At 43.9% G+C, this 23941-nt stretch overlaps 1 protein-coding gene across 1 annotated transcript in view; it reads left to right on the top strand.

Annotated features, from left to right (window-relative positions):
• Positions 1-23941, top strand: part of CDC16 (cell division cycle 16) — a 77550-nt gene that overhangs the window by 47767 nt on the left and 5842 nt on the right. Inside the window, 4 exon segments of the mRNA XM_030569187.1 lie at positions 914-975; positions 13632-13678; positions 13681-13766; positions 16303-16393. Coding sequence (XP_030425047.1) covers positions 914-975; positions 13632-13678; positions 13681-13766; positions 16303-16393 — 286 coding nt within the window.

Here is a 23941-nt window from a genome sequence, read left to right on the forward strand (position 1 = left end):
TTCAGCTGAAATTAAAAAGTAACAGATTTAAAATGTATTCCTACATGCCTGTGGCATAGCTGTTAGCAGAATCCAGATCTGACTCCCAGTTGTGTGCCTAAACTGTTAGACTATGCTCCGTCCCATATGAATTCTCCAATCACATATGAAACTCAGTGTAGCAAGGTATCTTTAAAAAAATGCTTAGACATGCATAGGAATAAGAATAGAGTTTGCAGTTACGGTATCTGTGAAAAAGTTACAGCTCTTCTTCTGATGCTTAAGAGCATAAGCTAAACACCATGACCAGAAAGGAATATAAGGATTTTGACAGCTTAGATATTGGCATTGTGTGGCCAGTAAACGGACTAATTTTTTTAGATCAGATAAATTTAGACCATGGAAGAAAAGAGATAAAGCCAAATGGGATATTTAGTATTTGCAATCATTCTGTCAAGATCTAGTTTTACTTAGGGTCACTTCTGTACTGCTTGTTGATGAACCCAGCTGTGCTAATAAATAGTAAGGGGTTAAGTTTGAAAGCGCAAAGCTGGTATTGAATTTGTAAGGTAAAGATAACATTTATTTGGACAAGTTGGCAAACAAAAATAATATCACTGCAGTTTTTAAGGCTATTTAACAGAGATGGGGTCTGGAAGAACCTGGGAAAGATAACTAATATGGGGAGGAAGATTCACTTTAATAAGTCAGTGGTTTCATTGGACAACATATTTGCTTATTTTACCTATAAAATTATATGTAGTTAACTGTTTAATGTAAACGGAATTTTAAATGCTTGTCTTCAAGTTTTCATTCTCCATGAATGAACTGCCTTGTTCATTTATGTGCTGATTTCTCTCTAGTAAGTGAACACACAGAATTTAATTAAAAGCTGTGAGGTTGATATCATTAGGTTGGATGTATTATTTTTCAGGTAACAGTTGATAAATGGGAGCCTTTATTGAACAATTTAGGACATGTGTGCAGAAAACTCAAGTAAGTGGAAAATGTGAAATGTTTTAAAGCTACATTTACCTGGTATGTTAGAAAAAAGTTTGTTGTTTTTGGACCCACTGCTTATTTGCAATACGACTTCACTCTGTCAAAGAGAGTCTTCTTGTAAATCAGAATGGGGCCATCTAAATCTGTTTGTGTACATTCATTTTCAATGTGTTTACATATGGACATAGTGTTCAGACAGAGGATGCCTCATGTATATGCAATAATTTATATAAAATCTTAAGTCTTACTATTATTTTATTAGTTGATACAATTTTAATCATAAGTGCTCAGATCTACATTTTAACTGACTTCTGCATCAATATTGAAGCCCTTGCTTATGGCCAGATTCTGCAGAACAATCTGCATCAGTGTAAGGGTCTTCCTGTGCAGACTGCTTTCATGGATCAGAATGTGACTTATTACTCAAGCAAAACTCTCACTGGCTTCAGTGGGAATTTTGCCCTAAGGACTGTAGAATTACTGTTGAGAATGGAAAGTTCAAGGTTTGCAGCCATTTTTCCACCCATATCTAGAAGCTTTACTACAGATTTGTTGTGAAATAAAATATATACTCATTCATAAGCCGAATATTTTTTAGTAAAAAAGTGACGCATCAAAGAGTGAGGGTCAGCTTATTAAATGGGTTTTCACCAAAATTTAATGATTCTAAACTCTATGGAATCATTAAATTGAATATCTAATACATTGTCATGTTGTTTACCAGAAGCATTCACAGGCATGGAGCCCCTCAGCTCCCTGTGGCCACGGTTTGCTGTTACCAGCCAATGGGAGCTGCAGGAAGTGGTACTACTTCCCGCAGCTCCCATTGGCTGTGAATGGCAAACTGTGGCCACTGGGAGCTGAGGGGCTCCATGCCTTTGAACGCTCCAGGTAAACAAAACAGCCAGGACCGCTAGCATCTTACCCTAATGGACCAGGAGCCAAGTTTGCCAACCTCTGAAATATAGGGTTGGCTTATGAAAGGATCATACAGTTTTTGCTATTTTTACCTATCCATCTTGGGGGGGTCGGCTTATAAACAACGGGCTAATCACGAGTATATGCGGTATGAATACTTTTCTGACTGAGTTATAAAATAATACTTGAAATAAATGTAAAATCCAAGGACAGTTGTAAAACAAATCTGAGCATATTTTCTCAATAATACATTAGCAATGGACCATCTTTTAAAGATATTTATTTTTAAAAATATTCTTTGATGGTAGGACTATTCCGTATTTTATCCAGGTTACAACCATGACAAAATAATGTTGCAGTACAAAGTATAGATAGGAATTATACATTTTGTAGCAGACTAAATAATTATATCAGACTAATATTTTTAATAAGAATTAATTAAATAAAAATGTTTGCAATTCAGAAATTTATTCATAGCTATAATTTTAAAATCTGATTGTAATAGTTAAATATAATTTATTTTGTTTCATATAACAGTGCTATAATTCCTTAATTGGCCATGTGGTTTATAGCTATTGTGTTTCAGAATCATTAATGTGAAAGCAATTAGAATGGAGAGATACTCTGAAGCTGTACTATCTTTGGCTTCAGTGTTAATTACACCTTTTACAGAGCTGCCCATTAGTGTCATAAACGGATAGCTAAGGGTTAATGTCTCTTTCACCTGGAAAGGGGTAACAAAAATCACCTGACGAGAGGACCAATCAGGAAACAAGACTTTTTCAAATCTGGGTGGAGGGAAGTTTGGGTGTGAGTTCTTTGTTCTTTGTCTTGGGTCTGACCCTCTCGGCTCTGAGAGTGATTTTTCTATCTCTAGGCTTTCTAATCTTCTGTTTCCAAGTTGTAAGTACAAGGATAGTAAGACAATAGGTTTATATTGGGGTTTTTTTTGTATTTACATGTGTGTAGTTGCTGGAGTGTATTCTTTTTGGATAAGGCTGTTTATTCATTTTTCTTTTAAGCAATTGACCCTGTATAGTGTCATCTGGATACAGAGACTATGTTTAATGTCTTTTTCTTTCTTTTTTATATAAAGCTTTCTTTTTAAGACCTGTTGGAGTTTTTCTTTAGTGGGGACTCCAGGGAATTGAGTCTGCAGCTCACCAGGGAATTGGTGGGAGGAAGAAGTCAGGGGGGAAAATCTCTTTGTGTTAGATTTACTAAGCTTGACTTTGCATACCCTCTGGGTGAGGGGGGAGAGAGATTAGCTCTCTCGGTACTTGTGTTTCCAGGACTGGAAGCAGGGAATCTCCTAGGGTCGTCCAGGGAGGGGAGCCTGGGAGGAAGTAACAAGGAAACAAGGGGAGGGGGTTATTTCCCTTTGTTGTGAGACTCAAGGAATCTGAGTCTGGGGGTCTCCCAGGGAAGGTTTTGGGGAGACCACAGTGAGCTATTGCACTGTATATTCCTGGCTGATGGCAGCTTTACTAGGGTCCAGCTGGTAACTAAGCTTGGAGGTTTTCCATGCTAACGCCCCATATTTTGGACGCTAAGGTCCAGATCTGGGAAAAATGTTATGACAATTAGTCTTCATTTTCCTTAGGAAATAAAAGCAGCAAAGAATCCTGTGGCACCTTATAGACTAACAGACGTTTTGGAGCATGAGCTTTCCGTGGGTGAATACCCACTTCCTCAGATGCATGTAATGGAAATATCCAGGGGCAGGTATATATGTGTGCTAGCAAGCAAGCTAGAGATAACGAGGTCAATTCAATCAGGGAGGATGAGGCCCTGTTCTAGCAGTTGAGGTGTGAAAACCAAGAGAGGAGAAACTGGTTTTGTAATTGGCAAGCCATTCACAGTCTTTGTTCAATCCTGAGCTGATGGTGTCAAATTTGCAGATGAACTGAAGCTCAGCAGTTTCTCTTTGAAGTCTGGTCCTGAAGTTTTTTTGCTGCAGGATGGCCAGCTTAAGGTCTGCTATAAGGATGCATGTCCATGCTGATAACAGGTTCTTCTTGATAAACAATCCACAGCAATACAAAAACCTGTAGGAGAGCACTTCAACCTCCCTGGCCACACTATAGCAGACCTTAAGGTGGCCATCCTGCAGCAAAAAAAACTTCAGGACCAGACTTCAAAGAGAAACTGCTGAGCTTCAGTTCATCTGCAAATTTGACACCATCAGCTCAGGATTGAACAAAGACTGTGAATGGCTTGCCAATTACAAAACCAGTTTCTCTCTCTCTTGGTTTTCACACCTCAACTGCTAGAACAGGGCCTCATCCTCCCTGATTGAATTGACCTCGTTATCTCTAGCTTGCTTGCTAGCATATATATACCTGCCCCTGGATATTTCCATTACATGCATCTGAGGAAGTGGGGTATTCACCCACGAAAGCTCATGCTCCAAAACGTCTGTTAGTCCTATAAAGTGCCACAGGATTCTTTGCTGCTTTTACAGATCCAGACTAACACGGCTACCCTCTGATACTTAGGAAATAAGTATATTCTGTGTAACAGCTGCCCACTTTGCCAAAGCAAACAAAATGCCATGCTGCTGGGAAACTAATCATTATACTCCTCGTGGAATTCTGTGCCAAATAATTAAAAATTCTGCAACAAAAATATAAAAATTCTGCACAACAATATTTTAAAATTTGCAAAATTCTGCATATTTTATTGTCAAAATAACACATATAATCACACCAGTTCCAATTATTTTTGGTCATTTATTTCAAAATATCTGTCAGCAGGTATGAGCGTAACAATACAGACAACAAAAAAGATTCAGGAAATGTTTTTTGACAAAAAGATTCCTTACTAGGCATATTGATACAGAACTCTGAACAATATCCATTTAAAACTACAATACAAAACTGTATTTCCTGCACCCTTCAAAAACAGTGCAAAGTCTTGGAGGAGTCAGGGGTAACAGAGGAGCTGAAACAACGAGGAGTCTGGTGACACCTTAAAGACTAACAGATTTATTTGAGCATACGCTTTTGTGGGTAAAATACCCACTTCTTCAGAGATGCTGAGGGAGAGGGAAGTAAATTGCTGAGAAGGAGCTTGAGTGTGAACTTGGAGAGTTGTTGGGAATGGATGGGAAAAGTATGGAACAGTTTGGGGGGGTTTTGAGGGGAGGAGGGGGCAGATACTGGCTGACTCCTAGCCTCTCCCATTCAGTCAAGCACGTCTGCCCCTGTCCCCATGTGTCTCTATGCCCTCACCCACCACTCCCTTGTCCCTTTGTAGCTATGCGCGCACACACACACACACACACACACACACACACACACACACACACACACACACACACACACACACACACACACACACACCACACACAGAGCCACCCATCACCATGTGCCCTGCACCTCCTTCCCCACCCCCGTGGCCCTGTGCCTCCACATCCCATTCAGCCACTGCCCCAGTCTGTCCTCCCCCACTAGCTCTTTTGAGCCCCTGTCTGACCACCACCCCCCAAGCACCTCACAGCCCTTGTCTCCTGACTTGGCCTGACAAGCGCTGCCAAGGCAGTTTTCTCTCTTCCCTCAATGTGGGGTGCTGCAATTTTGTTCTAGCACCACAGCGCAGTCAGGTGGAAAAAGTCCAACTGCTGGCAACATTTTGTCAGAAGGTTTTTTCTGTGCAAAAATTTAGAAATCTGCAGGGCTCATTAATATGTGCATGCGCAGGTAGCATAGAATTCCCCCAGGAGTATCGTTAGTATAATTATAGAGGGTTTTCCAAAATCCTTGTCTTGATTAATAACACTTTTGTCTTGTTAAATTTCTACAATAAAAAAAATTCTAAATATTTACATCACATTTAGAGCAGCCAATACTGTATTCTTTGTTTGAGTCCATGTATTTAAGACATTTTTCTAAATACTGTAAAACATTTTAATGCAAAAAATCATTTTAATTTAAAATTAAATTGACAGACTACAGTGAAATGCTACACGCTAGAAGAGATATGAATGTTGTACAGTGTGGAAGGCTTGGTTGCACAGCGAACAAATTTTATATTTAATTGTTCATTCTCTAGGCATTTCTGACAGATTTACATGTTGCTATTAATACAGTTTTATATAATAGAAATCAGAGTTAACCAGGAAAACAGATGTAACTTTCTGAATAGAGAAAATACTATCTAACAGTCCTCTGAGATTTGTGATGTGTGTTTTAATTATAGTAGCTTGACATTCTTGTAGTATGACATCTAGCTGTAAGCATGTGTGCTTTTGTATGTGTCTTGGGTTCTGAATGAATGATTGCAATACATAATTTGATTCATGGATGATTTTAATTTCAGGAAAAGCTGTCTGGTATTTGAAGGGAATTATGGGATATACCTAAAATGTTCAGAAGCAAGTAAAGAATTGCTTATATCTTGTTTCATTTGAAGGTTTTAAAATATCTTGAAAATCCTCATATTCCCCATAACATCAAAATATCTAATTTCGTAAATGCTATGTTCTTGCCTGCCTCTGGAACGCAGAATTAGAAGCAAAGGTGGAGGTAGCAGAAATACTATTTTCTGTGCAGCACCTGAAGATTTCCATAAAATACCTGCCACACCCCAACAATGTCAGAAAATCTACAGAGAATGCTTATCTTCCTAAGCTTTCCATGTCCTTTCCCACCCCAGCAACAGTGGCAGCATGATTGGCCCAGTTATGCTGCCATTCACATCTCGAATGTAGCTGTATCCAAGTGAAGAGGTAGGTAGTGCTGCCTCAAGCAGCATTAAACCTCTACAGTAGTTTGCTACGTAAGATAGGATCCTCTTCAGTGGGAGGTGACTGCAGGAAGCTACTGCATCTTATATCCACCCCCATGCTTTTGCAGATGGGTACAAATATGCATATGTGGCAACTTTAAATTAAGCTTATCTTTAATAAGTAGTAAGATGTTCTTTCCACACACAGGATTTAAATCTAAACATAGAGTACCTTTTTCATGAAGATTTTTCATACACTTCAATTTTGTAAATCTTAAATGTGAAGGGATATGTTGTATAAGGGAAAATTTGGTGGTTCTTCAGGAGTGTCCCTGTGGGTGCTCCACTTTAGGTGTCGGCACCCTGCTCTTGTAATTGGAGATTTGTGTAGCCATCTTGTGCCGCTCCAAGTGGTTACATAGTGGAGTGCAGCCAACCATCCCCAGTTCCTTCTCTACTGCCTTTGGCTTGAGTTGAGCTACAGCAGTGCCCTCTTTTACCTTTGAGAGCTTAATAGTTTGCAGTTGTTCCCAATAGTGTTAGCTTAGTCATAGTTAGCTACCCTAGCCTTTTGCCCTTATATCTTATGTTTATATTTTAATTTATATATTTTTTAAACATATATTTTTTTTCTGCCTTTACCCCCGCCTCTCTGGCGGGTACTCAGCTATTGATTAAAGAAAAAAAGAGAGAAAAATGGGGTTATTCGTATTCTTTCTCCAAAGGAATTGCTCTCTCAGGCATTCCCCGGCTCACCTGGCTTTAAACGCTGCCTGACTTGCAGACTTTCCATACCGGTCTCTGACAGCCGCGCTCCATGTGTCAGCTACCTCGGTGAGGCACACGTTACCGAAAAGTGTCCACACTACAGAAAATTGACTGCCAGGACAAGGAAAGCTAGGGATCTCCAATTAAAGCTCCTGATGATGGAGAAATCCCTCAGACCAGCCTCCAGCCCCGAGTCCAGGACACCTCCTGGTCACCAGCGGCAGCGTCTGACGGGATCTACTTCAACAACGGATTTTAAGGAGCCTGCTCCTAGAAAGGCTACCAAAAAGCGGTCAGACCCATCCCCACAATGAGAATCACCTAAAGAAAGCAGTCCTCCAAATGAAAAATCTGCCCTGGTACCAATGGCACCAAGAGCGCCAGACCGTGAGGCACTGGGAACATCCGTACTGAGATGTCCCGAGGAGCTAAAGACCCTATGTGGGAAAGCTCTAATGGAGGTGCATGCGGTAAAACCAAACCTCCCAGCTCGGCACCTACGGAGCCCAAGAAAACCTCGGCACCAAGCAGTACAGTGTCACCATCTGCTGTGTACCTATCCAGCACAGCTCCAAGTAATCGGCAACAACAGCTTTGACCCTAATTCCTGGTCAGTACGTGATGCCATCCCTGGCACCGAGCCTTATGGTTCTGCAGCAATTCATGAGGCATGCAAACCTGATAGTGGCCTCAACACCTGGAATTCCCCTACTTAGTACCAACGGTACCCCAGCAAGACCAGGACCAAGCCTGGTAACCACTCCCTGTGGATCAGACCCTCCCTTTTCCAGTGATGAGGAAGAAGAGGATGAGGCAGTACTATACACTTCTTGTGATTCCTTCCCTAAACCTGGACCCTCTCAGCACCAAACATCTACAGACATGCGGGGCTGGTATGGTCAACCATGGGCACTGCCGCCTATACCCTTCCCATCCAACTGGCCATACTGGGATCCAGGGGCTATGTATAGGGCCCAGAACCTCAGGCCCCTTAACCCACCGAGGTCCAAAACAACTCTGTCCCCTTCTCCAACTGTCCCAACACCCTCAGAGACACAAGAGGAAGAGATAGAGGAGCCCGATGACACACCTGAAGGTGACACCCTGCTGCCTACCCACATATCATCTTCATCACAGGACGAAATGATAATGCCACTCCCCACACACACACACACACACTACAGGGGATGATTTCAAATCTTTTCAAGACCTCTTCAAAAGTGTAGCTGAATCTCTGTACATTTCGTTAGCTGAGCTACAAGAGACCCAACACAAAGCGCACAGACATACTCCAGGCATCCTCAACAGCAAAGATAGCACTGCCAATTAATGATGCCATTATGGACCCAGCAAAAATAGTCCGCGACAGCCCCCCCCCCCCGCTGTAAATATTGTGTGCCAGTGAAAGGGGTGGAGTTTCTATTCATCCACACTGCACCAAACTCGCTGGTGGTGGATGCGGTAAAATCCAAGGGGGAAAACCACACTAGTCCAGAACGACACCATATGATAAGGACCGGAGAAGGCTAGACCTCTTCAGATGGAAAGCCTACTCCTCTGCCACACACTACTTCCACATAGCCAATTATTCAGCCCTTCTGGCAAAATACACACACAATCTATTTACCAAAATTTTGTAATTTATTAAAAGTTTACCTGATGACAAAAGGGAACACTATAAGGCAAACATCTCAGAAGGGTGTCTCATCACCAGGACAGCCCTACAGGCCTCTCTTGACTCTGCAGACGTGGCAGCACAGTCCATCACTACATCCATGGTCATGCACCAGGCATCCTGGCTCCCCCTCTCTGAGTTCCCCAGGGAGGTCCAAGCACCATGTAGGACTTACCCTTTGATGGTCAAAAATTGGTTTGCAGACAAAACCAATGTATCTCTACATACCTTAAAGGACTCCCGGATGACCTTAAAAACCCTGGACATCTGTGTACCTGCAAACAAAAAGAAACAAGGCAGGTTTTACAACCAGAGATTCCGGGCTGCTCCGTACTCTGAGCCCCAAAGAGAGTATGACCAATGACGTAAACAAAGACAGACCAGACGTCGGCAGAATCAAGATCAGCCTTTGACGTCTCAACCATCCACCTCCAGACAATCATTTTGAAGGTGTGGTTGAGGGCATGAGACATGCGCACCTCTCTGATTCTTGATCCAGATCTGGTCCCCAGCCCATTCGGAGACCGTCCAGGTAATATGGGGACAGTCTGGAACTGTCAGACAACAGACAAATGGGTTCTGGATATTATCCAGAAGGTTACTTCCATCCCCTTTATTTCTAGCCCACCTACTCGCTCCCCTCCCCCCATCCCTCTGCGGGAACTCTCTTATGAGCAGCTGTTACAACAGGAAAATAAACAACCTCATACAGCTAGGTGCTGTGGAACCCATACTATCTCAAAATGGTGAGAGGTTTTTATTCCCATTATTTCTTACTCAGAAAAAGAACGGCAGGTGGAGACCCATCCTGGATTATGAAAAGTCAACAAATTTGTGAGAACGCAGTTTCAAAACGGTGACTCTCTCCACATATTCTGGCAGTAGAAAAAGGAGATTGGCTCTCAGCCTCAACTTCCAGGATGCTTATTTTCATATTACCATTCACTCGGCACACCGGAAGATTCCTAAGATTCACCCTAGGGAATCAGCATTTACAATACAGAGTGCTACCCTTTGTCAACTGTCCGAAGAGTTTTTTTCCAATATTCTTCCTTTCATAGCAACTCACCCTCTGCAGACAGGAAGTGATTTTTCCATACTTAGACGACTGTCTCCTAAGGGCACTAATGCCATAAGGAGTGATAAATGCTAAACATACCACAATAACCCTGTTCATGGGCCTGGGGTATAGATAAATGTACAGAAGTCCATGTTGGTCCCTGTCCAACAATTGGAATTCATAGGAGCCTACCTCGACTGTCTCACAGCAACAGCAATGTTACCCCAACAACCCTTCCTCACTCTAGTCAACCTGATTTCAACAGTGATGAACAGCCCACAAACGTCTGCCAGAATGTGTTTACAACTGTTGGGGCACATATTGGCAGTAAAGTTTGTTATAAAATATGGCTGGCTTCACATGAGTTTCTTACAGGCCTGGCTTTGAACAGTCTATATACCACACAGACATTCTCTCAACTAACACCTCATGATGCCATGCAGGGTAAAAGACTCGCTAACGTGGACACAACCACAGAACATCTGCTCAGGAATCCCTTTCCAACAAAAAGTTCCAACCATAACAGTCACGATGGATGCTTCTCTAGTTGGTTAGGGGGCACATTTACACGACAATATGGTCCAGGGCCGCTGGTCTTCAGCAGAGTCCAACCTGCACATAAACTTAGCGGACACTAAGGGTAGTCCGAAATGCATGCAGGCACTTTCTCCTTTAATCAAGAACAATGCAATCAAGATCCTTATGGCGATTTATATAGAACATGCATGCAATATTGTCCAAGGGGGAGCATGATCATATCCCCTATGTTCAGAGGCAATACACCTCTGGAATTGGTGCATCACCAACATAGAGATTTTGGCATCCTGTTTGCCGGGATGTCTGAACGCAACAACAGACCCCCTAAGCAGAGACTTCTCACAAACACACGAGTGGAAATGGATCGCAGAATTCTCAAAGCTATATTTGAACTATGGAGGTTCCCCACTATAGACCTATTTGCAACAGCTCAGAACATCAAGTGCCCACAATATTGCTCTTGGGCCGATTGGGACACCACTCCCTGGGCAATGCTCTCCTCATAAAATGGGAAGCGCCAATGTTGTATGCATTTCTTGTGATCCCACTGCAAAGCCGAGTCATTCACAAGATCAGGCAGGACAAATCCAGGGTCATTCTCATTGCACCAACATGACCAGACAAACATGAGACAGATGAGTCTGTCCCTACCTGAGATAGATGCCAGTAAAATCACCTCAAAACCCTTCCCTAGTGCCTCACTTTCTGTCACAGGACATGGGGCATGTCTGTCATCCTAACCTCGCAGTACTCCACCTCCAAGCCTGGTTTACTCCATGGCTGATGGGGGTAAAAAGGACTGTTCTGAAGAAGTGAAAGATATACGACTTAACAGTCGCAGATTAAGCACAAGAAAGACATATTTACATAAGTGGAAATGATTCTGCACTTGGTGCCAGGACAAACAGATCTTTCCAGAGTTGGCCCCACTACTTAGAATCCTCAACTATATACTGGGTCTTAAAAAATCTGGGCTATCCACCAGCTCTGTCAGAGTACATCTGGCTGCCATCACCTCCATCCACAACAAGGTGCATGGAATCACTATCTTTACTCACCCGATGACTAAACGCTTCCTTAAAGGAATAGAAAACACTTAACCCACACTAAGAAACCCTACTCCCATGTGGGACCACAACCTTGTTCTATGCGGTCTCATGGGAAAACTGTTTGAACGCCTTGCAACTTTCTCGCTGTTACTTATTAATTAAGGTTGCTTTCCTCATTGCCATCACGTCAGTAGACGGTGGGAGAACTAGGTGCCCTAATGGCACAGTCACCTTGTACTACATTCTTTAAGGATAAAGTAATCCTATGACCGCACCCCAAGTTCATACCCAGGGTTGCCTCCCCTTTTCATTTAAATCATCCCACATACTTACCTGGATATTTCCCAGAGCTGCATACCAACATCAGGGAGGCCTTACTCCACACACTAGACGTCTGCAGAGCACTAGCTTTCCTACATTCAGAAAATCATCTGAACTATCAGTTTCCATAACAAACGCTCGAAGGGCCAAACCATCTCAAAACAAGACTATCCAAATGGATATCTGGATGTATCCATTTGTGCTATCAAAACAGCAACCTGCAACCTCTACTGGGAGTTTGCACATACCCCATCAGAGCATTATCAACATCTATGGCCTTTTTCAATAATGTACCTGTGATGAGTTCCCCCCAGGATGCCACCTGGAACTGTGATACAGTGAGCCCCCCTGACCCACCAGCCTGGGCTCCCTCTCGCACTGTGATGCTGTGATAAGTTGCCAAGCTCTCCAAGCTTGTTCTTTCACCAACACACACACAGGTAGGGACACACCCAGCTGCAGAACTTACAGGGTGCTGTGATCAGTTCTGCATGGAGAGTCTACAGCTAAGGAACTGTCAACTGCTCAAGAGCACACACCCCCTGGCAGGTAAACCCAAATTATACTGCCTTGCGCTGCACAGAGATTAGTACAGTGTAAGCTCATGAAATTCACCCTGTACATTTGTAATAGATACATAGACAATATTCCTAACTTCAGATATCAAAATGATACATGCATACAAATAGGATAATCATATTCAGTAAATCATAACCTTTACAATATTATCTCACAACCTATCTTGTATTAAAATACATCATAGTTATGCCATAATCATACCATAATAATATATCTATGAAGAATATGGGATGCAGTGTCACAGTAGCTATTACTGACATTTGGTAAAGCAGCTACCTGGGCATCTGCCCATACTTTTACTAACACTGTGCTCTAGAACAAGAGTCAGCAGCAGGTGTTCAGTTTGGACTCAGGGTTATCCAACTCAGTGAACCAACTCCAAAGCCCCTCCCTTCCACTGAGGGGCATTGCTCAACAGTCACCTAAAGTGGAGCACCCTCAGGGACACTCCTTGAAGAAGAGACGAGAAGGTTACTCACCTTGTGCAGTAACTGAGGTTCTTCGAGATGGTTGTCCTTATGGGTGCTCCACTACTCCCCTTCTTCCTCTCTACTTCCGAGTTTCACGCCAATCCCCTGGGGTAGAGAAGGAAGTGGGGGGACGGTCGGCTGTGCACTGCTAAGTAACTGCTTGGAGCAGCGCAAGACAGCTGCGGCATGTGCGCGGCCAACCATGCACTGCTACTACAAATCTCCAATTAGAAGTGCAGGGCACCAAGACACTTAAAGTGGAGCACCCACAGGAACACGCATCTCGAAAACCTCAGTTGCTGCACAAGGTGAGTAACCTTCTCTTTCCGAATTATTGTGTAATAAAATTGTGATTGTCATGAAGGTTTAGTCCATTCTTTCATCTTGCAAGTATGAAGCAATAACTTATTTAACATTTATATTGCAGAGTCACCTAAGCCTTTAGTAAGGGTAGGTCTCGTGCTAGTCAGAGTACAAACGTAGTACAACGACAGTACTTGCACTGTAGAACTTACTAATATGCACTCTATATTTAAACTTAACAGGAAATATGAAGAAGCATTAGAATATCATCGTCAGGCCCTAGTATTGATTCTCAGAATGCTTCCACATACTCTGCTATTGGATACATACATAGTCTAATGGGCAATTTTGAAAGTGCAATTGACTATTTTCATACGGTACGTATATGGTTTAAATGAGAGAGGTGCTGGTCACAGCTGCATATGTAGGGTTACATTTATTTGTGTACTTGAAACAAATTCATTGCCTTATATATGAAAAGTACAATGTATCCTTCCCAAACTTACAGCAGTTACTCTTTTGAATAGAGAATAATGTTCTGAGCATTTACAAGTAAAACCTGTTAATTAAATTAAAATAATTTTAAAAGGATCCCTTAAGAAATGTAGTATGTGTCATCCTTTATGTCCCAGATTATCCTAATAAGTGAATGACGTTTACTCTTCAGATTTACCAGATAGTTAGAATTCATTGAAATATGGTATAATTTATGTTTCAAGAAATTAGGTTCTAAATTAGCTACCTCTTCCCTGTAGTGACACGGAGAGGGGAAAAAAATATGAAAAACCGGTGTATTTAAAAATCAGTTTAATCTAGTCTGTGGCCACAAACACTAAAGTACCATAAAGATAATTATATGATTATAATATAATATCACTGCAGAGCTGAATGAAGGTTCTTTGGGTGTAAGGGTTCCACACCTTAACATGATTGGATTTCTTCTAAGTATAACCTTAACACTGAATTTTCTGAGTTTTTGTAATGCTTGGTTTGGGGATAACATTCCTGCAATGCTTTTTACCCCTAAATTAAACTCAGTGTCAACTCATATTAATAGATTTTTTAGTTTGAGTCTATATATTCAATTTAGCTGTACAAACAAACAAACAAACTTGCTCAAAGATTCTTAGTATAGAAGCTATAAGTATTATATCTTATTAATTCATCTTCCTTCATGGAGGAGGAAAGGTTGCACTGCTGTTCGGTGGACAAATTTTAGTACTGGAACAAAGGTGGGTTTAGTGTACCTAGTTTTAGTTTTGTTAATCATAGAAGATTAGAGTTAGAAGAGACTTCAGGGGGTCATCCATCCAAACCCCTGCTCAAAAGCAGGACCACCCCAACTAAATCATCCCAGACAGGGCTTTGTTAAGCCAGGCCTTAAAAACCTCTAAGGATAGAGATTCCACCAGCTCTCTAGGTAACCCGTTCTAGTGCTTCACCACTCTTCTGGTGAAATTGTTTTTCATAATATCCAATCTAGACCTCCCCCATTGCAACTTGAGACCATTGCTCCTTGTTCTGTCATCTGCCACCACTGAGAACAGCCTAGCTCCATCTTCTTTGGAATTCCCCTTCAGATAGTTGAAGACTGCTATCAATCCCACCTCACTCTTCTTTTCTGCAGATTAAATAAGCCCAGTTCACTCAGGCTCTCATCATAAGTCATGTGTCCCAGCGCCCTAATAATTTTCATTGCCCTCTGCTGGACTCTCTCCAATTTGTCCATGTCCTTTCTGTATGGGGGGGCCCAAAACTGGACTCCAGATGTGGCCTCACCCAGTGCTGAATAGAGGGGAATAATCACTTCCTTGATCTGCTGGCATGCTCCTACTAATGCAGCCCAATATGCTGTTAGCCTTCTTGTTAATAGGGCACACTGTTGGACCCATATCCAGTTTCTCGTCCATGTAATCCTCAGGTCCTTTTCTGCAGAACTGCCACTTAGCCAGTCCGGTCGCCGGCCTGTAGCAGTGCATAGAATTCTTCTGTCCTAAGTGCAGGACTCTGCACTTGTCCTTGCTGAACCTCATCAGATTTCTTTTAGCCCACTTTGTCTAGGTCACTCCAGACCCTATCCCTACCCTCCAGCATATCTACCTCTCCGCCAAGCTTAGTGTCATCCACGACTTGCTGAGGGTGCAATCCATCCCATTATCCAGATGTTAAACAAAACGGCCCCAGGGGCACTCCGTTGATACCTGCTGTCAACTAGACATTGAGCTGTTGATCGCTACCCATTGAGCCTGACGATCTAGCCAGCTTTCTATCCACCTTATATCCAGTAATCCCGTCCCATACTTTTTTAACTTGCTGGCAAGACTGCTGTGGGAGACCGTATCAAAAAGCTTTGCTAAAGTCAAGATATATCATGTCCACCACTTATCCACAAAGCCAGATATCTCATCATAGAAGGCAGTCAGGTTGGTCAGGCATGATTTGGCCTTGGTGAATCCATGTTAACTGTTAATGATCACCTTCCTCTCCTCCAAGTGCTTCAAAATGGATTCCTTGAGGACCTGCTTCATGATTTTTCTGGGGACTGAGGTGAGGCTGACCAGTCTGTAGTTCCTCGGATTCTTCTTCTTCCCTTTTTCAAAGTTGTGCACTATATTTGCCTTTTTCCAATCGTCCAGGACCTCCCCTGATCATGAGTTTTGAAAGATAATGGCCAATGGCTCTGCACTCTTAACTTTTTGTCATGTAAAGAGGTAGCAGTATTTTTTGTTTGTTTGTTGGAAGGGTAGCCTCATTTTATAGTGAAGACTGTGTGTTCTTCTATCATAATAATCTGCAGCAGCAACTAAAGTAAACAAAAAAAATGAAGAGAAAAAACTATGATGTTATTATGATGCTATGATGTTGCAAATATCTGTTTCTCCTATTGAATATTCTGTACTCTGTTTTTTACAGGCCCTTGGTCTTAGGAGGGATGACACATTTTCAGTCACCATGCTTGGACATTGCATTGAAATGTATATTGGTGATTCTGAAGCTTACATTGGTAAGTATCAGAGGGATAGCTGTGTTAGTCTGGATCTGTAAAAAGCGACAGAGTCCTGTGGCACCTTATAGACTAACAGAAGTATTGGAGCAGAAGCTTTCGTGGGTGAGTACCTACTTCGTCAGACGCATGTGACACCCACGAAAGCTTATGCTCCAATACTTCTGTTAGTCTATAAGGTGCCACAGGACTCTGTCACTTTTTACATTGGTAAGTATATCATTTGTCATGATATGTAGTAAAATTATGAATAGTAAAAAAAAAACAAAAAAAATTTTTTAATGTGTATCACATAAAAGATCCTCTAATGTTACATGTACAATAGAAACCTATCAGAAAAAAAAATTGTTAGCTAGCTACTGAATCTAGAGAGAGTTCATTAAATTGAGTGGGAAGAGTCTTTTATGTTAAGATCAGAAAGGAAAAAATATAAATCTGGGACAAGATTATTTTTTTTTTTGCATGGAGGACATTAAAGACCATTCCATCATGGAGGAGATGTATACTTCAATATTAACTGGTTGAATCTTGGCACTGTCTGGCGAAACTAGTTATTGATACCATAAATAATGGCTTCTAGGGCAGTTTATTTTATCATCTATTTTTAATAATCATTCATAGCACCCCCAATATACATGTCACCATACAAAATGCCTGAAGTCAAAGAAACAAGTATGGACAAAGAAGGAAGTCTAATGTTAAAGAGTTTGGGAGACTTGGCAGTTTTTTAAACAAACATTATTAAGGGCACAAGAGCAAACTATCCTAATGCATAGAAAAGATAGGAAGTATTATAAGGGACCACCTTGGCTTAACCAGAAGTTCTTCTTTGAGTGCTTGTTCATGTCCATTCCAATCAGGTGTGTGCAAGTGCACATGCATGGTAGCCGGAAGATTTTTTCCATAGCAGCCTCCATGGGGTCGGCATGGGTGCCCCCTGGAGTCATGCCTTCATGGTGTTCAATATAGAACCCTGCCGACACGCCACCCCGTCAGTTCCTTCTTACTACCAGTGACGGTTAGCTGGAACATCCCATAGTCCTTGCCCAGCAAGTGCCTTTATCTCCGTTAATTATATAGTAGTTAGTTAATTGGGGGTTCCCCCCCCACACTTTTGACTCCCTGGAACTGCGGTATGCTGCAGTCCCTGGGTTTCAAAACCTATGAGGTCTGGTTAAGCACATGCCAAAGAGTGACCCCCACGCTTCTTGTCTAAGGTACCTAGGGGAAGGTCACCAAAAGGACAGGTGTAGGATCTGCTGCAAATTCCATCTCAGAACTATTAAAGAAAGGGAACAGTGACATATGGTTCTCCTAATGGAGGCAGCTCTTTGCCCCCACTCAGACCTTGGGTTGGGGGACCCCACACCCAGCATGTCCTCGTTGGTGCGGAGTGCCCCGGTACTGTCATCCTGGAAACCGGTGCCAAAAAAGGACTCCTCCCAAGACACTCAGCACTGGCACAGCTCCTGCCATGGCCAATCAACCAGGCACTGGTCTCAGTTGCCAGTGCCTCAGAAGAAGAAGCAGCAAAGAGGGAGTGTTTGCCCCCGGCTAAGTCTAAGGAGCTAACAGCTGTGAAACCCCAGTCAGGCCACAGCACCAGGTCTCCGGGCAGGGCTGCGCCAACTCCTGCCCAGGCGAGGTAGTTATGTCCGGGCCCACCGTGATTGCCAGACCCTACTGGCCAGCAACTGTCCAAGCAACTTCCCTCAGACACTGGAGAATTTCGAGCAGCTCAAGACTTGCTGCGTCTCATGGTGCTGTTCTCCGTTCCCTAGCACAGAGGTGGCTCCAGCCCTGTCTGCACCACTCTGCAACCCCAAGTGCAATGAAGAGGGAAGCTGGCGATGATGTCCTGGTACTCTCCTTCTCCACGGCACCCTCTGGCACAACACCCTCCAACGAGGGAACCCAGTTGGTCCCCGAGCTCCCAGCACTGCCATTATTGGGGCTTCCTCCTCATTATCGCTGGACAAGGCACAGACTGGTACTTGCTGTAGCCCAGCACTCGAGGACATTGGGTGTTGCAGCAGTTGCTGTGCCAGGTTGCCCAGCGTCTGGGCATCAGGCTGAGGAGGCAGTAGGAGATTCCAATCCCATGGTGGATAGCCTCACGCCCTCTGGATCCTCCCGTATTGCGCTACCGCTCATAAAAACGATTGCAGACAACCAACAAAACCCTGTGGCAGACCCTAGCCCCATTTCCACCCACTGCCAAGTGCAATGAACAGTGGGTATTTTGTGCCCTCTAACAGTTAGGAACATTTTTATTCCCACCCGCAACCTGATTCCCTTTTTGTGGACCACTGCTACCGCACACGGTTTTCAATGCCACTCCTCCAAAAGCAGAGAGGCTTAAAAAAATGCGACCTTCTCGGGGGAAGATCTATTCCATGGATGAGTTTCAGCTCCATATTTCCAATCAACAGGCCATTGTCAGTCTGTACTCTTTTAATACCGCTACTTCAGTGGCAAAATTTGTGGAGCTGCTCCCCCTACACTCCCATGTGGCGTTTTCAGCCTTAGTTGAGGAGGGCAAGCTAATCTCCCGAGCTTCCCTCCAGGTTGCACTGGACAGTGCTGACGCAGCTATGAGAGTCGTGGCTACAGGAGTGGCCATGAGAAGGGGCTCCTAGCTCCAGGTCTCTGGTCTCCTGTAAGATGTCCAGCAAACCATACAGGATTCTGTTTTGAGAGTGTGACTCTGTTTTAGGAGAAGACAGATAAAAGACTATATAGCCTAAAGGACTCTAGAGCCACCCTCAAATCCTTGGGCCTACACACTCCCATCACACAGTGAAAACCTTTCAGGCCTCAACCTCCTCTGCGGTTCTACCAACAGGAGGAATAAGAATGGCAGAAAGAGGCCACACTTGTCTTCAGGCCAAGGCTCTGGCCAACCCAAACCACTTTCTGGCCCCAAACCGGCCTTTTGAAGGTGCAGTTGAGGACAGTGCACCAGAAAAAAAAATGGATCTACCTCACCTTACCCTTTTCCTCCCGACTGTCCCCTTTCTGCTGTGCATGGTCCCATATCACTTCGGACCGCTGGGTGTTCCGCACGGTAGAGAGGGGATACTCCAATCCAACTCTGTGCCCTCCCACCCTTCCACCCCCCTTTCCCCATCACTCTTCAGGGACCCCACTCACAAGTTACTCCTTATACAGGAGGTGGCAGTCACTCCTTGGCTAGGAGCAGAAGGGCAGGGCTTCTTTTCCTCTAAGGAAAAAGGGGCGGCTTCAGACCTGTACTAGACCTGTGAGAACTCAAAAAATTTGTGAAGAAGCTCAGTTCTGCATGGTCTCTTGCCTCTATCATCCCTTCATTGGATCCAGGAGACATGGTATGTCACCCTTGACTTGAAGGATGCATACTTCACATAGCAATAACTCTGTTCCACAGAAATACCTCAGGTTTGTGGAAAACCACACCCACTACCAGTTCACGTCCCTCCTGTTTGGCCTGTCCAGTGACGCATTATGTTTTACCAAGTTCATGGCAGTCACGCTGTGTTCCTGCACAGACGGCAGGTACAAGTGTTTCCCATACTTCGATGACTGGTGATTTCGAAGAAACTGTGCCTTCTTCCTGAACATGGGGAAATACAACATGTCCCCAGTTCAGAGGGTAGAATTTATAGGGGAAGTACTGGACACGACATAAGCACTCGAAGCAAGGTTTCAGGTCCCTCGGCGACATCATCACGAGGTGTCAGGCAGTTCCCCACCACCACAGCAAGTAATTGCCTGAAACTCCTGGGACTACATGGTACCCTATGTAGTACAGCATGCCAGACTCAGACTTCCACCTCTTCAGTCATGGCTAGCGTTAGCGTATTGGCCAGTCCGGAACAGCTTGGACAGGATCATAACCCTGCCCCCTTGTAAGGGGGCTCTGATGTCAGTGTCTTGAGCTCAGACACCCTCTTGGCTGAAGGTTATTGCTACCAGAAACGCTACCTTGTATGAGAGATTGAACCTTTAGTGACGTGCTTCCTGCTCTAAGGGCCATGAGTCTGGAAAGGACCAAACTGAGGTCCCAAGCTTGGACAGGCTGTCGGACATGTCGGTACCTTTAAGGAAGCAGCTGACACTAGGGGTTAGCAAAGACAGAGTCGCCCTCTGTTCCCCGCCTGTGGTGGCTTGATGCACAGACAGTATGTGCAGGCTTCCTCTTCACCAGCCCTCAGTCGTCCCTCTCACTAGTGACCGATGCATTAGTTCTGGGCTGGGGAGCACATTTGGGAGAACTCAGAACACAAGGCCTCTGGTCTCAGGTGGAACTCAATTTCCACATCAGTGTCGGAGAGCTGAGAGAGGTACGCTTTGCATGCCAGACTTTGAGATACACATCTCCCTAGCAAGTGATCAGGTATGACAGACAACACCACAGCGATGTTCTATATCAACAAATGGGGGTGAATGATCCTCTCTGTACCAGGAAGCCCTCATGTTGTGGGACTTCTGTGTAGAGCACTCAATACATCTGCAAGCATCATATGTCCCCGGAGTACAGAACGAGTTGGTGGATATCTCAGCAGGTCGTTCCATGGCCACGAGTGGTCCCTTCGCCCGGATGTGGCAGCCTCAATCTTCCATCAGTGAGGGCTTTCCCCAGATAGACTGTTCGCCACACGACACAATGGGAAGTGCCAGAAGTTTTGCCTCCTTCCTGAATCACAACCCAGACCCATCACGGACGTATTCCTCCTCCCATGGGGATGCCATCTCCGTACACATTTCCACCTATCCCTCTTGTTCACAAGATACTCTTCAAGATACGGAGGGAACAAGCTTCAGTGCTGTTGCTAGCTCCAGCCTGGCCCTGCCAGCACTGGTACACATCGCTCCTGGAAATGTCCGTGGAAACTCCAGTCACTTTGGCCACTCTTCCCGACTCACCAACTCAGGTTCACAGCTATCTCCACACCCGAACCTCGAGGTCGCTGCACCTCAGGCGTGGAACTCCATGACTGAACCTGATGGAGTTTTCCTTGCACAGATCAGTTAGACAAGTCCTCCTTGGCAGTAGTAAACCTCCACAAGAGCCACTTACCTTACCAGCTGAAGAGATTTGCAGTCCTGTCGGCGCAGCACCATCATTCCCGATGCGCGCCTCTGGGCCATTTATTTTAGAATATTTCTCCATTTCAAGCAGCAGGGGCTGTCCATGTCGTCAATAAGGGTTCATGCGGCCGACATCTCTGCCTTCACCCAGGTGCAGAGGGCCACTCAGTCTTTGCTAACCCTAGTGTCAGCTGCTTCCTTAAGGTACCGACATGGTCCGACAACCTGTCCAAGCTTGGGACCTCAGTTTGGTCCTTTCCAGACTCATGGCCCTTAGAGCAGGAAGCACGTCACTAAAGGTTCAAATGTCTCATACAAGGTAGCATTTCTGGTAGCAATAACCTTCAGCCAAGAGGGTGTCCTGAGCTCCAGACACTGACATCAGAGCCCCCTTACACACTGCTCTGTAAGGACAAGGTTCAGCTCAGGCTTCACCCGGCCTTCCTCCCAAAGCTGTCTCCCGGTTTCACATTAACCAGGACATCTTCCTCCCAATATTCTATCCTAAGCTGCACTCCAGCGCGCTGGGAGCAAGGGCTTCACTCGTGGATGTCCACAGAGCGCTTGCCTTCTATATCGAGAGAACAAAAGCCTTTCTGAAAATCTGTCCAGTTATTCGTGGCAGTGGTGGACAGAATGGGAAAGTCTTTCTGTCTCCTCTCTACGTATCTCGTCATGGATCACGTCCTACAGCCATGAGTGCTACAGCCTGGCAAAGGAGCCTCTCCATCGATCACTGCACACTCTACCAGGGCCCAGTCCTCTTCAACGGCATTCCAGGTGCAGGTTCCCACCCAGGAAATGACACTGTCCTCCATTCACACTTTAACCACACACTATGTGATCACTCAGCAGGCCAGAGACGATGCAGCCTTTGGAAGAGCAGTGCTCCAGTAGTAGACAACTTCGACCCCATCTTCTGAACTTGGTCTTGTGAATCACCTGATTGGAATGGACATGAACAAGCACTTGAAGAAAAAACGGTTATTCACTTTCTCGTAACTGTTGTTCTTCAGGATGTGTTGTTCATGTCCATTCCAATACCTACCCTCCTACTCCTCTGCTGGAGTAGCCTGCAAGAAGGAACTGATGGGGCGGTGGGTTGGCAGGGCTCTATATTGAGTGCCATGAAGGCGCAATGCCAGGGGGTGCCCAGGCCTACTATGGGAAAATCTTCCAGGTACCGTGCACGTGTGCGCGTGCACACCTGATTGAAATGGACATGAACAACAAATCTCAAAGAATAATCATTAACGAGAAGGTGAGTAACCGTTTTATCTTCAATTGCCTGAAACTCAGTGTCATACAAAAAGTGGAAACCAGGTCAAGTTACAAAGGAAGAATGCAACTCACCGCCACTCCCACACACAATATTAGAAAGGCCAAGGCACAAATGAGATTAAACTAGGTAGGGACATAATGGGTAAAAAGAAAACATTTTACGGTACTTTAGAAGCAAGAGGAAGATCAAGTACAGGGTAGGCCCATTACTTAATCAGGAGGGAAAGACAGACAATAATAGAAAACTCAACAATGGGCAAAATGTTAAATAACTTTTTTGTTTCAGTTTTCACCAAAAAAGTTAGCAGTGATTGGATGACTAATATAGTGAACACCAGTGTAAATAGGGTAGGATCTGATGCTAAAATAGGAAAAGAATAAGTTAAGAATTACTTAGACAAGTTAGATGTCTTAAGTTGACAGGGCCTGACTAAAGCCATCCTAGAATACTTAAGGAACTGGCTGAAGAGATCTCTAAGCCATTAACGATTATCTTTGAGAACTTGTGGAGGACAGGAGATATACCCGAGGACTGGAAAAGGGGCAAATATTGTACCTATCTATAAAAAAGGGGAATAACAACAAGCTTGGGAATTTATAGACCAATCAGCTTAACTTTGGTACTGTGAAAGATATTGCACCAAATCATCAAATCCGTTTGTAAGAAACTAGAAGATAATGTGATAAGTAACAGTCAACATGAGTTTGTCAAACAAATCATGTCAAACCTCATCTCTGAGAGGGTAACAAGCCTTGTGGATGGGGAAAAGCAGTAGATGTGATATATCTCAACTTTAGTAAAGCTTTTTATACAGTCTCTTGTGATCTCAAAAAATAAACTAGAGAAATATAGCCTAGATGAACCTACTATAAATTGGGGGCATAAATGACTGAAAAACGTAATCAGAGTAGTTATCAGTGGCTCACAATCAAATTGGAAGGGCATATTGAGTGGAGTCCCGCAGGGATCTGTTGTGGGTTCAGTTCTACTTATGATCTTTAGAAATGATTTGAATAATGGCATAGAGAATACACTTATAAAGTTTGTAGATAATATCAAGCTGGGAGTAGTTGCAAGCACTTTGGAGGAGAGGATTAGATTCAAAATGATCTTGATGACTGGAGGAATGGTCCTGAAATAAATAGGATGAAATTCAATAGAGACACATGCAAAGTACTACAGTTAGGAAGGAATAT

Source organism: Gopherus evgoodei, chromosome 1, assembly GCF_007399415.2.
Source record: "Gopherus evgoodei ecotype Sinaloan lineage chromosome 1, rGopEvg1_v1.p, whole genome shotgun sequence".
Taxonomy (NCBI): domain Eukaryota; kingdom Metazoa; phylum Chordata; order Testudines; family Testudinidae; genus Gopherus; species Gopherus evgoodei.